At 39.6% G+C, this 17,948-nt stretch overlaps 1 protein-coding gene across 1 annotated transcript in view; it reads left to right on the forward strand.

Moving 5' to 3' along the window:
* Nucleotides 1–7,211, forward strand: part of ARHGAP44 (Rho GTPase activating protein 44) — a 524,893-nt gene extending 517,682 nt beyond the window's left edge. Inside the window, exon 21 of the mRNA XM_086928736.1 lies at nt 6,764–7,211. Coding sequence (XP_086784862.1) covers nt 6,764–6,912 — 149 coding nt within the window. The 3' untranslated portion in view covers nt 6,913–7,211. The remainder of the gene's footprint in view (nt 1–6,763) is intronic.
* Nucleotides 7,212–17,948: the final 10,737 nt, after the last annotated feature.

Raw genomic sequence — 17,948 nt, forward strand, 5'->3', positions numbered from 1 at the left:
GTGTTCTCTTTTGCCTTTACCAGTAAGAAATGCAACCTCCTACAACATAAAAACCCTCTGAACATTTTTTCTGTTGTGTTTTTCTTTCTCTTTCCTTTTTTTTCTCCCATATACCCCCTCATTGTGGGCTTGCAGCTGTTTGACGCGAGTGACACAATATTGGATAAGTGTGAGGGGGATTTTCCGGGTAAGCAAGGAGCTACGACTTCCCCTCTCTGGCCCTTCAAGCTTAAACCCACCTATCCCAATCCCTTTGGGCTGGCCTCCAGCTACTGCCTGAATGTCAGTCATCACCACTAACTCATACCTTCTCCGGCCTTGTGCATGGGGCTGTAAAGAAAGGTGCATGGCTTGAGACTGTTATCACGCCCTATGCAAGTTCACAATTCCTTCATCGGTAAACTTGTCCTGTGCCATGCTGCCTGATCTTTATGTATTTTTGGCATTGTTCAAAAGGCAAATCTAATCATACAATGATCAATTCCCTCCCTGCTTTCCTCTGGCTTTATAACGCCCTATTGATATCAGCCTTCACCCGTTCCATTACACGCGTGGCTACGCTGGGATGTCATAACATTGCTTATTTTAACAACTTGAACCAACACATTACAGGATTATCAAAGAACTATGTCATTTTGTTGGCACAAAATTGCTTATTGTTTTATTTGCAGGGATATGATGAGAATGCATGTTGGGAATTTTTTCCTACCTTCTCTAGGTTCTTGATTGTAGATGAACAAACATTTTGAGTAGTTTTGAGAGCAGAATGGCTTGAAAGATTGTAAAAATCAAGTTAATTATATTACCCTTTCATTCCTTAGACTGTCTTGAAAATAAAATGTTATCATTGGATACCAAATGATATGTTACAGAATAGAAATGGTCTTAATAGTGTTGTAGCAAAATGTGAGGTTTAGCTTACCTTAAGTTATTTAATTTTATTTTAGTTGGGGGTTTTATATTGTTCATGCATGTTGCTTTGAAACTACTTTGTAGCACTTTGTAGTACTAAGTTCAACAGAAAACTCAAAATTACATCTGCTCGTAGATAGTCACCATTCGGTACTAGTTGACGATTTCCAGACTGTTGCTAGAGTACCTGGTGCAATCCTTACAGATTGAGCACAAGTTTTCATGCACTGAACAGGTATCTAGACGCTTCATAAAGTGGAGATAAGGTTGGCCTGTACCAGCAGGGTCTTACAAGATCCCTTTGTTGTCATGCTTAAGTCAGGAGAGGTCATTCCAGTGGCATTTCCCAGCATTCTTGTTATTGTTGTTATTTCACATGTGTCTCGCTTGCGATACTTCTAGTTCTGAATCTTTTTTTAGAGGAATCTAAAATCCAATTCTATAGGAATGGCCAATTTCAGAGAGGGATACTATATGGCCAGAACCTTAAATTCGCCAGTTTTAATATTCATATAATATTTTTTGTCACTCCTCCCACCCTCTTGATGTGTTCAATCTCATATTGCCTACCCTCACTGCTCATATAAAAATCAACATAACTAGGTACCTAGGTTTACACTATATGAATACCAACATATTCATACATATATGCACCCCAGGTCATTATCTTAAATGTATATATTAGATTAGATTACTCATTGGTGGAAAAAAACAATCCTCCGAAAAGAAAGACACAGGTGCCATTTAGATTATTTAGACATAGATTTTATTGCCAGAAAAGACTTTGGGCCCAATTAGGATGATGGTGGGATCACCACTGACAGCCCGTCAATGGCAATCCCACCGCAATCATGTTTTCTGCCCAACACATTTGGATGGCGGGTGGATGTGTGGTGGTCGGAAAGACTGACTGCCACGAGTCACACAGTTGGAATTATTCTGACTGCCCATCGGACCTCCAGCATTCCACATAATGGCGGTGGTGCCTGCCAGGCACTGCTGTAGGCATAATGATATCCCTTTCCACCTGTCTGTCAGCGGCGGTTAACCCGCCGTAACCAGGCAGACGGAAACGGACTTGGGGGCCCGTAGCGGACCCCCTTACCACCTGGGCCTTGGACATGGGCCCTGGGGGAGCATGTATGGTGCCCCCAACATATCCTGCATGGTGCCTGCAATGCAGTGCAGGGGTATGTAACGGTTCGTTAATTGTACTGTGGCGGGTGCTTTAGACCGCAGCACCGCAGTACAATGAATAGACATAGCGACCGCCGTGTTGGCAGTGCATCGTAATTCGACGTGTGGGACCGCCACCTTGTAGTTGGGCGGTCCCCATTCCAAATGGATGGTGGAAGGATGGAAGTCCATCCACAATCTTAAGAGGCCCAAAACTCCAGGATCTCAAATCGACCAGTAAGTCATGTTAAATAAGAAACTCAAATATTTGAAAATATAATAATACCCAAAAATTCAGACCATGGTTTCAAAGAGGCATATTTACAACAAATGATGCATCAATGCATTAGATTTCTTTCACCTGCCGCAAATACCCTAACAATGCCATGCATGCGCTGTATTTATAATACAGTTCTCCATAGTGCATGGATTCACGGATCCGTCAAAAATTCTGACGCATCTTTTGGTGCTGAAATGACGCATTGCTGGAGTTGGTCGTAAGGCTGACACATCTCCAGCAATGCACAGAACACAGAGAAGAGTGCCATGTTAAAAGCCCTGCATCAATCCTTGCACCTGGTTTGAGAAGGCGTAAGTATTTTGACACAGTCAAGCCATAGAGTGACGCAGTGAAAAGTTGATATTTCACTGTATCAGTTCTTCATGACTGTTAACGTTGAAACACCTACCCTGCATACATTACACCTGTTGCTGGTATAAAATGATACAATCATCTACAAACTGACTGGGCCCAATGCATTTGTTTGTAAATATGGAACAGTGTGGAGCACTTATTGCACCTCTGTTAAGTGAAAAAACAAGCATTTGCAATGCAATAGGACTCACATTTACGCGAGACCTATTGCATTGGAAACTGGGGAGCGGGAGGGCAAAAAGGCACAAACAGGAGTGGGGGGTGAGGGGGGAGAAGTCAGGACTGCGGGCGAGGGCGGGGGGAGACAGGGAAGAAAATAGTGTTTGGTGTAAAGGGGCCAGTAGGCATGGAAGGATACAAATGAGGACATGGCTGTCATGAGGAGGGACAAACAAGCTAAAACCAATCGGAAGGCAGCATTTAGTACCTAAGCCAATGAAAAAGATGGGTGGAGAGTGGGCAGAGCTTCCACACTATACTAAATACTGCATGCCTTTCAAAGTGAGCAGCGCATGCGCTGCAACGCCAGCCTCGACCTAAGAAAAAATGGTGCTAGCTCCTTGTAAACATGCCCCTACGTTTCAATAGCACAGCAGTCAATCAACAACATAGATTAGACAATTGGGTTGCTAGGCAAAGAACATGGAATCTTAATTAAATGTAATTCCTACATCTTCTGCCCTTAGCCCAGAACAAAAATGAAAAGAATAACTGAAACATCACAATAGGCATAATTCTTTCTAGTGTAGTATTTAGTCACTTTTATCGAAGTATGGCTTCCCACTCCACAGGTGAAATCTATTATGAATGAACCATTAAGAAATATATTGTTCTATATAGATGCAGAAATGTGGGAGAATAGGCACAAGTACGTTAGACTCTATCAGAATCAATCTTTGTCCAGTTAGTAGGGATCACAATTCTGATTTAAAGTCTCATTGAATTTCTAAAGACATCTGACTTTCCCCACCTAGGGCAAGGTAGAGGTACTTTGCCGCAGCATTGTCAACTGCTCCTACTTCTGCTGTAATCTACCTCCAGACAATATGGCATTCAGCTAAGGTGTTTTCAAGGAACTGCCTACAACAACTGTTGAAAGGATTCTAGCCTAGTAGTACCCAGACTAGAAAGCATGAAATGCGGACTAAACCTGTGAGGTTGATACACGCAACATGCATGCTATGTACCTCTCTCTATCTGTTGTAACTGCTCAGTAAACAAACTTGCTTTTGGCATTGTAATGTAGAGGATTTGTAGGACGGAGGTTGACAGTTTTCCCAATGGGACACATTTCCAACAGCAGTAACATCATGTACAGGACAAGAACTAATATTTAACAATGTATGAGGAACCAGTATAACTGTTACTCAAGTGCCATTGTGCATCCAGGATGTCAGGCACACACATGAGCACTGAGTGTATAAGTGTGCAACTCCGTGTAAATAATGAAAGTACAATAAGTACATTTAAGGGTTCTATTCTTCAGGGATGAAATTGTACAGCATACGTACATCCTCTATAAGGGACTTGAGGTGTATTTTTGTATTGTATAAAGTACTAGAGTTACATTTCTATGACAAGGCCAGGAAGAACCATGATTTGATTCATGTTCTTGGTTCCCTTTCAGAGTCTGAAGTGCGAAGTTGACAGTGTTGTTGTTGTTGTTGTTTGGTATACATGAGAGGTGTTGGTCTAGGTGTTTGAAGTTCAAAGACATGCATCAAACATAGTTTGTAGAAATGTCACTGCACACAAGCTTGAGGTGTTTTGAAGAGTGAGAGAATAGATGCAAGCATGCATACCGGCCATTTTGGGATTGGTCAGCATCCTGAAGTCTGCATCACAAGTGGATAATTGAAGTCTACCAGGGAGTGTGTTGTATGGAGTACATACAGAAGCAGCTGAGACACAACCCCTTCATGCACTGTTAAATAAAGACAGTGTATGGAGCAAGTCCACTCAGAAGCAAACAAAGACACTGTTATTTAACCATGGTATAAACCACCTAAAGTCCACCTAAAAGCAAAAGAGGCAAAATCTTTAAGACACGGGAATGTAAGACTTCAGAAAAGGTGCAAATATAACCTGGAGCGCTCTTCATACAAGAACTGAAATCTTGCAGCACCCTTGGACAAACCTATTGGGAAAATTCTGGACTTCTACCCATTCAAGGATGTTGATATTGCCTCAGATTAGCCTCCATATTTCCTGGACATGTAGCCACAAACTGCTCACCGTTGGTATTGCACAGATATCACCCAAAATGCATTTTATAGTGGCATTTTAAATTTGAAGTTCCAGTCAGCACTGCCGGCTAGGAACTATATAATGTAGCTGCAATTGTATTGAATGCATAAGAAGTGTTCTCTCTGCTCTTTCCTGTTGGGGGTGAGAACTAGATGTCTAGATGTTCTGCCTACTAAGACCTACTGTATATATGTAAACCCTACAGTGAGGTTGAGGTTTAAACATGTAGGCATGTACATTGTCGCAGCCTAATAAAAAGGGCAGTGGGGCTCTGTATGAGAATTCTAAAAAAGAGAGCAATCACAGATAGCCCAGGAGTGGAGCTGGTAACATGTGCAAGGCACGGTTACAGCTGAATGACTTAAATTTCACCAAATGGGCAAGCACCAGCTGTGAAGCACCAACAAATGCTGGTGACCTGAGCAGGAGCCATGCAGCTTCATAAAGGCAGGGATTATGCCTACCTCTCTACATATGCAGCTCAAGAGTGAGGGGAGAAGTGGAAGTGCAATCAGAGTTAGCGCCCTGAGCAGAAACTACACAACCGTTCAAAGTACAGATCTGAGTTACTCCTCCCAGTCTGAAGAATGATAACATTTTGAGAATGGGTTTACACCCCAAGCCCCTCTGATTACCCAGAAGAAGAGCGATGCTGTTTCGGTGAACCCTAGTCTGATCATGGCTCCAATCCTAACCAGAATCATACTTTGCACATGTGTAGGTAAGACATGAAATGCTTGGTAGATTGCTGCTCTGACAGAACAAGGGTGAATAGGCCTGCTTTACTTCACCTTCATGTCCTGACCAGTCCAAGTGAGCCCAGTATTGAGGGAGGACCCTTGTGCCATTTTCACATACAGTTCCAATGTTGTTTATTAGTAAAAAATGACATTTCATTGTGATGGAAGGAGACTTACCCTGCTAGGACCCCAGTAGGCATAGATTTAGTAAGGCTCATTTCTAGGACCCCCATAGGCATAGATATATAGTAAGGCTCACTTTTAAAATCATAGTTCAGCTTTTCTCTCATCTATGGGTCCCACAATAAACAACTTTTATATGCGTCTTCGCCTTCACTTCCCCATCTGCGTTTCAGCCCCTTCGCACTCCTGGTTCCACCTTTAGCATGTGGCTTGGATCTACATTGCACCAAAAGCTGAGCCAGACTGCACCAAAAACTGCTACCATAAGACCTCATTGCTTGTTCTAGACAACGCCTAGTCAACCTCTCTGAATGCGGCTCCGGCTACAAAAGTGTGTTGATTGACTATACTTGACACTGCAGTTAGTCTTAGATAGCTAAGTGGGCTTACCCGTTGCATACATCAGTATGTAATGTGCAAACAATGATTGGGATCAATGGTTCGGATCCTGGAGAGGTCCATCTAACATTACATTAAATTGAAGGCCTCCATTGTGGTGGCTATTATTACTTCAAAGTTTGTGCCAAAAGAAAAATCGCTGCAAGGTGTGTTTTAAATAAAACACCACAGTATATGAGAAAATACTAAGTTACTTCTTGGTATTATGAGAGGAGGCACCTTTAAAATACATATAAGACCATTTAAATGATCCTATAAGACTTTCAAGCTTTGCATATCTGACACCATAACTAATATTTTCAAATGGTTCCATATATTGAAGTTCAGGGTTCTTATTGCTTTTTTCTGCATTACTGCTGGTGCTATGTTGCCTGGAGTACTAATGCACTTTCAGCCGTACAGTTGATGTTGATCAGGAATTAACCCCATCTTTTCTTGTACCCGTTTGCAGATCTCGTTCACTTTGACATCCCCTCCATACTCATAGAGATTGATGCCGCCTTGCAGCGGGATGCTTTGGAGGAGAAGAAGCGGAGGGACTCTGAAGCAGCAGGAGAGAAGACCCAGTCAGATGAGGAGTCTGAGAGCACAGCCCTATGACATTAGGACTTCCTTTGTGTAGGGGGAGCGGGTAGGGGTCTGAGGGGTTGTATATTGAAAATGGGACGATGTTCTGGCACAACCATTACTGCAAGACTTATGTTTTGCGAAATTGCCAAGAGAGGCTCTTTGCCCATTGGATGCCAACAACAACAAAATGGACCTAAGGAAACCACAAAATCGCCTATCCCTTTGGCACATTCATTTTGGTGCAATTTTATTTTGCCTTATCTATTTTATGCCTTCTATGTTTATTTATTTTTTTACTTGGTGCCTAGCTGTATTATTATTTTTTTGTAAATCCCACATGATTCATATGTATTTGTAAATATATATACATTTGAGATATATATATGTATATGTGTGTATTTCAAATGTGTATATCAAATGTGTGTGTGTATATATATATATATATATATATATATATATATATATATATATATATATATATATATATATAGCGTGAAGGAAGATAAGTGCAATATTGGACTTGAAATAAACAAAAAAAAAGGATAACAGTTACCCCAGATATGCAAGAAGCATGTAATTGCTCTGTATTTTTTCATCTTCCTTCACCCACCAGTTCATACATATCCGTCAATAATTCATGAATGCCTGAATGAAACATTAATTTATAGAAACCTTTCAATAGTGTTGCTGATACAAAAATGTAATGAACGTTAATTACAGACATACACACACTTTGGTACTATTGTGTAAATTGCAATTACCATTGGTGAAGATGAAGATGGCCATTATGATCCACTCAAGGTTTTGTCCCTTGTAAGTCTACGCCCAGCCTCCTCACCAATGGGAAAAAACAGCAACATATAAGTATCTGTTTATCCCCTTGCTGAGGAGGATGGCTGAAGATTACACACACACGCACATATATGTTCATATATACATACATACACATATGTGTGTATATATATATATATATATATATATATATATATATATATCTATATATATATATATATAGATATATATACATATATATATATATATATATATATACATATGTGTATATACACCAATATGCATCCACCATTAATGGAAGCAAACTTGCACTCCGTAATTCCTGTGACCAGCGATTTTTATTCCAACGGTAGCCCAGCATGTGTTGGCTGCATTGCGGCCTTATTCAAAAGTAACCACCACTGTGTACGAATGCATTTAATATCTAAGTCAGTAGAAACAAATAACGGTCACAACTAGAGTAGTGAACAGTCAGTAGAATTTGCATCAACCTGGAATGGTTGCTTTCGCAACACTTCCCCCCAAAAAACTAAATATAAACAATATAATATGAACATATCAAAGAGTGATAGGTGCATAATCACAATCTGTACAAGGGAAAAGCATACTTAAATACTGATAGCATAGAGTTACATCATATTGTCATTCTAAATCGTTGCAAAATCATTAGTGCAACATAAAATAAGCACCTAAGACCCAACTGCGGACACTGAAAGAGCATAATTACAAAACTATGATGTCCAGAGTAAGTACCAGTAGTAGTTAGGATCGATTCAAGGATTCCCATCAACAATTCTTTGCTTTCTTAAGACGTCTGTCAATTACTAACAAAAGTATGTTTACAAAAATGTAAGTTTTTGATTTTGAATACAAGATCTTCATCTTTCAATGACTCATTTTAGAATATTGAGTTACATCAGATTCACCTGTTATGAAAAGCTGCTATACATGGAAGTGAAATTAGTAACAGTGAAAGCAGCAGGAATCTACCGGTGCTAAGCAGCATTATCAAATGCAAGTTGGGCATCTGATGAATGTAGTCGTTATTGTTTAGTCTCTTTTCATTCTGGTTAAAAAATATTTGCAGTCATATTGTTGGACACAAAAGGTTATATAGCTGTGTGTTAGTTCGGTCTGTCGATCTGCCCAGTGAACACTTTTTTATTATTAAGCATTTCCCGGAAGTTCTACTACTTGAAGGTTTTATTTAAACCAGGCTGGTACATATCATATATATGGCCTCAGCCTATTTTCACACAAAAATTAAATATTATAATTAAAACCGGAGACATTCAGATAAGCCTCTAAGATGCAGCACAGTATTCTGTTTGTAAAAACAAAATTGCAGAAACACTTGCAGTGCTCATTTGATTGCCAAATGTTTGTAGTTTACTTAATGAATCTAAGTTTATACATTGTATAAGGTCTGTCCAAAGGAGTTTTTGGAACACTTTTCCTCTATTCTACTCTATAAAAGGCTGTGGGATAAATACATGTGCTAAGATTGAATCCTACATAGGACAATTCCTGTATACAACCAAAGTTTATTATTCTGGAAAATTCCTAATATTTCCCCCGAGTTACCCAATGCATTTCTATAAGAAAGAATTCATGTGACCTGCCCAGGTGATCACAATGGGAACAATTTAGGAACTCTTTCCAGTGGACTTATGTGAAAAGACACCTTGCGCTTTATCCAATTGATATAAATTGACATCTTCATTGTAGCCTTTTCTAAAAACGTATCTCATTGAGAATATTTCCAGTGGTCTGTCTAATACATCTTAATTTGGAAAAAAATCATGTAGAGTAGGTAATATGGAAGAATGAGAAGATTACATATGACCTAATCAATGAGTTTCAGTGCACTCAGATAACATAACATAACAATACAATATTTCCTTTTGTCCCAGCTATCGTCTCTCAACCTAAATAGGTTATGTGAGTATTTAGTTGGATCTGCATGGGCTCATTTCCTGAGGTCCACAAACTTTATCATATGGAAAATTCATGTAGGGTCTTCATCAAACCCACTGGTAAGATTGTCTATATAACCTGAAGCTACCTTAATGGTAACATTTTGTGTTCAGGTCCACTAAATCTCGGTAGGAGATTGTCATGTTATATGCTATATGGATCTCACTAGAAAATAGTTTCCGTGGAGCACGCATTAGATCACAATAAAATAGATTTTTACAGGGTTCCAATGTAGTCGGTAAAAATAACTTTTTCTGTGGGTAACCAAGTCGATATGTTTGAGCACATTTTAAATGGTCAGCCCAGTTGAGATCAAAGGAAGCGTGTCCTGTCGTTAGCCAAGTGGTTCACAAGCTCACAATACCTGTGGACTTAAATGACATATTTTTGGTAAACCTAAAAATAAAATGCTCTTTGCTGTCTTATGCTTGGGAATCAGCCATAACCAAGGCCACTGGAATTATGCAATTTAATGGCTGCAATTTCTTTTCCCATAAGTATGGATTTGTTACATGACCCAACATCTGCATAAAAAATAGTTGTTTCTAGCTGAAGTGGCTCAAAAGTTACTAAACCTGTGGCAACGTGTTTGTGCGCACAGTAAGGCCATTCACAAAGTTAACTGGTCTTCTTGTATTTGCTTATATCTGTATTTGGTTGTTAAACTGGCACTAACGAGATGAAATCTTTATCCAGACATTCTTGCCATGTGTAAATGATTCAGAATAATGAAGTAATACTATCACCAAATGTGCTACTTTATGCTCCATAATTTGTCTTTTCTTGCGCATAATTTAGTCAACCCTGCCACAGTATTTTGTGCTCCAATGCTGCATAATTCCACTGACTCTGACTATATAAATCTGCCCATTAAACGTGGACTACTTCTCTGCTACTGCAAACAAAGTACTTGGGTTTCTCAACTCCTGAAGTAATGTCATAGTAGAAAATGCAATATTGTTTTTCTTATACTTGACGTATGAGTTTGACTTCAACTTCAGTTTGCTATGTCTGTAGTTCTCCATCCTTTAGGATGTCACCCATTCATTGAATCCTTATGATTGTTATGTGGGGGAAGGTGAACTCTCATTGATAGTGATGACTTACTTTATTAGAACAACCGATATTCATGAAAGTATGTTACAATTCAATTCTAAGTTTTTATAATGAAAAAATGTTCTAAATGCCAAAGTACTAACCCTGTGGAATATCCTCCAAATGGAGGTGATACATATATAATATGATCAAAATAATAGCACTTAATTCTATTCAGAAATTCTAGAAATCTAGCTTTGTCCAAATTAATCTGCAAAGTTGAATTGAGCTACTAAAGAAAAATCTAATACGCATAAAAAACTGCTTCTGGTATTAGCCTTTGGTTGGTAAAACGATTTGGGGTTAGTCACAAGTTTGGCAAAGTTAATGAAACTTTTTTTGCAGTAAGAAAATCAATATTCCCACCAAAGGTAAATAAAATAAATGTATAATGACAACCATTGCCTAGTACCATAGCATGTGCTAGAAAGCAACATGTTTTTGAAGTCCTGTTAAAATCATGGCTTAAATGAAATACAGCAGATAAAGCCTAATTCAGTGAAGATGTTTGGCACATCACATATTCTATATCCATTAAAGTAGGCATACTGCTTAACTGTTTTATCACCCCCCCTAATTTCATTAAAGTTTAGAACAACATGATTATTAAAACACAGTGAAACAGCAAATGGAGGGAAATCTGCAAATATGCACATTATCTCTTAATACATGGCAGGAATGGTCGATGGAAGAGGTTTGTATTGTTATAAAATACAAATATTGCCAGAACCACAGATTACAAACAAGATCTTAGACAAGGTCACCTGATTCAGCTTGGTTACCAGAGGCTCAAGAGTCTACTCAAGGCTGGCTGTGTGTATTAAATTCACAGATACATTTCTTTGATGATGTAAAAATTATGTGAATCATTTAATTGAGTAAACACTTAATTCATGTGTGACGCGAGATGTAACCAATTTCTTGGATAGTGATGATCCCATTGATTTCCCTTTGCACACCCTGACATAAATGTTTTTTCAATATGATTCTCATTTTTTTTATTTGATGTTTCTGTCTTATAGTTTTCATGTTCAAGAAAGGGGTTTGTGAGCTTTTGGTTTCTTGTCCAGATTTCTTCAAAACTCTGCTCAAACAATTTGCCAACGAAATACTTCTATCCTGTTAAACTATAACATGATTTAAAAATCGACCCTGATTGAAAAACAAATATTGAGCTGCCAGATTGTCTGTGCAGTATCCTCTAAAAGATGTTTTTATTGATAATAATACATTTGTACTGCATATGTGAAATGATATGCCTACCTCCCTTGAGAAGGAAATCAATATGGATAAATAGAAATAATTCTGTTGCCTTGTCAGCAAAAGGCACCGTCTACCACAGCACTATTTGCCTTTATTTCAGCACAGTATTGACAAAAAAAATGATTTCTGACTGGTAACTCTAAACCAATGCTCAATCTCCCAACAGGTTCCTAGCAAATGTTGTAAAGGTGAGAGGGGTGGGACGGGAGATGTTGGGTTTGGATGTGTTCCAAGATGTAGATGTTTCCAATCTTTATTCAGTGGGAGTGAATAGCAATAATGTGCTTATGTCTCAAGGAATGCCTACAAGTGGAATGTTGAGTTTCACAGTTGAAGGGAATCCCTCTATGCCTTTGGGCACATCAGCATATCTCTCTTTGTTTTTACTTCTGTGTTCATCTAGCTCTTTATTGAACGTATTGGCTTCAGCAAAGACATGAGGAAAAAAGGAGTAACTAGACTCCATAGCGTAGACATATTTTCCCGGTGGAGATTAGGGGAAACAAAGGAAGGTAGATAAATGGCCTCTTAATTTTATTTCTTCCATTGAGGTATAGGTGCCCATGTATGCAACCTGCTGGAAACTACTATTAATCTCATAATTTTCTGCATTGCTCAGAAGAACCAACTGCAGGTATTGGTGAAACACCTGTAGACAAGATTTCTTCTCAGGTTTCAATAAATCAAGAGGAAATCAGAAGCACTGCTTAAAATGGGTTTTTGTTACATAAAATATGATTATTGTCCCATCTTATTAGATTCTCCATTTATTGACAACTTCCATTTTACCTCAGACTAAACAGAATTGGTTTGTTGAAGGAAATCAAAACTGTAATGAATACTGTATTTCAGTGCCAACTAGGAAGCCCTCCCTCAAAAAAGGAACAAAAAGGCCATCATTTTTAACATGTATGATCACTTGCTGGAATGCTTTTAAACTTTCCAACGTGAGCATAGGTTTAGCAATCTTTTTCATGAGTTTTCGGAAAGCGCCCTTATTATAGTCGTACTGCTAGAATAAAATGCAGTTTCCTATTCATCAAGAGAACTCAACCCTCTGCACCACCTGCTTTGACAATATAATTAAAAGTACAGTTTGCTACTGGGGTGGCCACTAGTACCAATGTAGACAGTTGTGCTCAACTTCACACTCCTGTCTAATTTATTTTGTAATTGTTGATAATGGACTGAACTGGGCTTCGAGGCTCAGTGGACTAACGCATCCACTGTAGTGAGCTGCTAGGTAACATTAAATACCCAGTACCTGCTGATAAATCTAAATGACCCCTTTGTGGTACAGTGGCCCCTTTTACTGATTGTTATTCTATGTTGTGCCCACATACTGCCATAAATGTGCACGGCAGGTAACAGTGACCAGTGTAAAGTTGTCAACTACTGGCAGGCTAATTCGGGTAGGAACATGTGCCTAGCAGCATTTCTGCAATTTTATAATCATGCTTATGCACTAGTATAAAACATGCAAGAAGATTTACCAAAACAACAACATCTGCTCTCTGGGCATTATTTCCCACTGGCATAATTAACATTTTGGGATATTATTAAAGACAGCTGCTACTCTGTCTTCATCTACTGAATTCGACATCTTGGAGTCATTCTAAAATCATGTTGCACTAGCCAATTTCCAGATACTATATAGACCATTTTCCTCCACCCTTTCTTGGCTCAATCCCCTATTAGAATTCAGATATACTTTCACAGCCACAGACTCACTTCCCAGTGACTTAGACAGTGAAATGCAATCTCACCTGTGATATCAGTGGTTATCCAGTTCTCGTAAATTGGCTACATTGATATATTGTCATGTTGAAGCACATTGCTCCCTACAGCTGTGGTCTACAGTTCTAGAGTCAGGTGTCTGGGTTTAGAAGTGCCTGGCGAGCCAGCCTGGGTAGTCTACAATATTAAGATTAAAGAGCACTGAATATTATGCACCATTATGGATGTCAGTGTTGTTGACAAATGGTGTAAAACAATAAAAAGAATGCAGGACATTCCCACTGTATACAGAAAGCAATCAGTGCGATTTAGAAAAGCTAGAGGACAGCTGCTGGTTGACTGTGTGGTTACAGTATACCCAAATCATACTTCATACTGTGAGTGGCAAGGGGTTCACTTCAAAGGTGATGTAGAATGGGTACATTTTCAAGAGGGAAAGGAGGGTATTTATTATAACCACTTTATAGAGGGCAGATTCAATAAAAGGTAGAGATGGTGATGTGCTTGAGTGTGCGCGTGTGTATGTGTGCGCAGAAACAAAACTGATTTTTATTATTAAAAGGAAAAAGATATATATATATAAATAAATATAATATATATTTGTTCTATAATTGAGCCATTCCATCAAAACTGGTGTACAAATGTACAATGTATAGAAGAAATATTTAATTGAGGTGTCAATATTGGAATCTTACCAGCTGCGATGTAAATGTAAAAATGATACAGACTCTTTTTACTTATTATAGCAGTATTTGCAAGTTTAAGGTGTTATGGCTTTTGCACAAACTGTGACAAGTGCATCTCATCACGGATTGTCTAATTGGAGGTTTGGGGTTTGAGGGAGGGTAGAGGGGCAGGGCATCAGGAGAAGAAAGTAACCCTAAGTAGATGTACAATTCTCTGTGAATATTATCTTGTTTTAAAATGGGTTCTTTCACTCCCTGTGTATCTCTTGTACCTGACTCAACAGACATGCTGCAAGTCCTTGTATCGTACTCGGTGTGTTTATCAATATGCAGAGATTATGCAGCCCTGGGGGGCTTATTTAAAAGAAACAGCACTTCCAGCCGCAATTCCTCAAAATGTTTTTTTTTGTTTTTATATTAAAGAAAAATAAACAATGTTGTGTTGGCTTGAATTTTATTTTACACTGTGAACTTTGGGAATTAAACTGTGCACATTACATCTTATATCATCAACAGGCACACAATAATGTTTGACTGAGTCACCCTGAACATGGTCTGTTTAATCATTACTGTATACTGATTCTTCTTCCGACATGGAACCATAGTGATGGCCTGTTTCTAAAATTAGAATTCTATAGTTATTATTGTTCTGGAGATGTACCTCGGGACCAGTGTTCAGAGGATGGATTACTTTGTCACAAACGTGACGGATATCCTGTCCACCATATTATAAGTATCATTGGATATAATGTACTTGAGATAAAGTGGATGGATATCTGTCATGTTTGTGATAGAGTAACTCATCCTCCGAACTCAAAGGGCATGCTTGAGATCTTAGCAGGCGGGTTACTTCGCCACAATGGTAACAGATATCCTGCCTGCATAAATCCCTAAGGATATAATGGGATTTATATTTCGGCAGATGGGATAACCATCACTCTTGTGATGGAATAACCCATCTGCCATGATCTAAATCAGGCCTTAAGTTATGTCCTTTTAAAAAAAACATTGTTCAGACAGTCCGCCATTGACATGACCCGTTATATTTCCATCCCAGCTACATCCGTGATAGAATTTCTTGCCTTATTACCTGATAAGTGCTAACAATGACATCAGTTTTCAAGTCATTGTTTTGACTATGATTCTAGCCGACCAGAAACCAGAGATGGAAAACAGGCAATGCACACAGGCCTCTGCTATCAGAACTGGGCCGAGACAACAGCCCGGCTTTACACTAAATGGCTGAATGATGCCTTTAATACCTTCGTACCTCCTAACAAAAAACAACTTAGTAACAGGCAGAACCCATCAGCGCCCTGGTTCTCTGAAGAATTGCGGAAGGAAAAGCAGCTCTGCCGACAATCAGAAAGACTCTGGCGGGCCAAGTACTGTCCGAACGAGAAAGATACAGACTTGCCTTAGCACAGTACAAGCGGCATCTTATAAGTAAAAAATACGGATTACTACACGAATCAGATTGAATCAGCAAAGAATTCATCTAAAGAACTCTTCGCTGTGGTGAAAAAACTTACTTCTGCTAAAATTCCAGGGATTAAGAGTGACCAAAAGCTGTGGGATAACATCACTACTGCGTTTCAAACAAAAGTATTGGACATTGTTAAAAAATGTCAAGACTCTACCTCCCCCTCCCCTAGGAAACCCATTAAAAGAGATCCCAATGCCAACACACTTCTCTCTTTCTCTCCTGTCACCCCGGATACAGTAGCCCAACACATTCTTGACTCCAGATCTGGGTCTCCCACTGACCCTTGTCCACCTAAAATTCTTAAAGAATTTGCCGACCTGGTCAGTCCAAACCTCACTGAAATTATTAATTCCATATTCTCTTACGGTTCCTTTCCCTCTATCTGGAAAGACACCTCCGTTCTGCCCCTCTTAAAAAAACCCTCCCTGGATGCCTTTGACTCTAACAACTACCGGCCCATAGCCCGGCTTCCATTACCGGCAAAAATTATTGATAAAATTATGAACTCCAATTGACCAAGTTCATTAACGAAAACAGCTTGCTTTACTCCTCCCAGTTCGACTTTCCCCGGGAACACAGTACCGAGACGACACTTATCAAGGCCTCTGAGGAAATCAGGGCGGTGATGGATCGAGGCGGCACAGCGGTGCTAATACTCCTCGATCTATCAGCCGCCTTTGATACGGTGGACCACTCTCTCCTACAAGAATGGCTGGTGAAGCTAGGGATAGGAGGTACAGCACTATCCCTGCTGTCCTCCTTTTTGAAAGACAGGAGGCTTACAGTATCGGTCGACACCTTTCTCTCGGACCCCTACTCCCTCCCCTGTGGAGTGCCACAAGGCTCTTCGCTGAGCCCTTCACTTTTTAATGTGCATGTATCAGAGCTGGCCCCGCTAATCCAAAGTTATGGTTTCAACCTTACATCCTACGCTGATGATACCCAGATAGTAGTAACTGCCCACAGAAACGAGGCTCCCCCCCATACTACAATTTTTCAATTGCATGTGCTCCATTAACCAATGGATGAACACACATTGCCTCAAATTGAACTCGGATAAAACCAAAGTTCTAATTTTTGGGAATCTACTGCCCAGCTGGGGAAACCTGTGTTGGCCCGCAGAATTAAGCGAGCCCCCCGCTCCGGTATCAAAAGCTAAGAACCTGGGTGTCTGGTTGGACCATAAACTATCCTTCATCCAGCATACCAACTGTCAGGGTCGCACTCCGCATGGTCCAGTTGCAGCAAATAGGCTCCACCTCCGGACCTCACCAACACACTGAGATATAAAATACACAGGGTGTTCGAGTGATCGGGCGAGGGAAAAAAGGGAAAGGACGGAAGGGAAACAGCAGGGAAGGGGAAGCTGAAAAAGAAAACACACCAGATTTAGAATACACACAGGTATATGCTACTCTCATTTCATTCTCCCTAATGTTCCTCTCCAATCACCTGGCTCAGGTTCTCCAAATCACTCCTGCTTCTGTAGAGGTTGTGAATGAACTCAATGTGTTCCCAGGTCCCTAAACAACATAAGAGACATGTTAATATCCCAGCCTATCAGACAATGATGAAGTAATCAATAAGGATTATAGCAGAGGAAAAATGCACCCATAGTTATATGACTGCACACTAGAAATCATGTCCCCTTATCAGACCCTTAAATTAAGGAGAGCCAAGCAACTCAAAAATAAATGGAAGAATCCTGCTCCTTTATATCGACAGTGCAAAGATCATGTGTAAATCATAAGGTTCCTTCGCCCAATGACTATTCCAAGTGTTTTAGTCTAAACACGGTAAGATGTAGCATCCTACCACTATCTTCCGCTTTGACTCAGTACTTATGTTCAATATCCAAGAAAACTCGAAACTCCAAATACGGCAAAGCGTAGGAACAACACCCACTACTTTTCGCTTTGGCACTTAACATGGTATCCCACCATTTCATCACTCCTTCGATAACTTCGTAACGGTAGTGTGTAGAGCTGCCACAATACTCCGCTTTCGCTATACGACAAGAACTCACTATG

This window comes from Lissotriton vulgaris, chromosome 7 (assembly GCF_964263255.1).
Source record: "Lissotriton vulgaris chromosome 7, aLisVul1.2, whole genome shotgun sequence".
In the NCBI taxonomy this organism is placed as follows: domain Eukaryota; kingdom Metazoa; phylum Chordata; class Amphibia; order Caudata; family Salamandridae; genus Lissotriton; species Lissotriton vulgaris.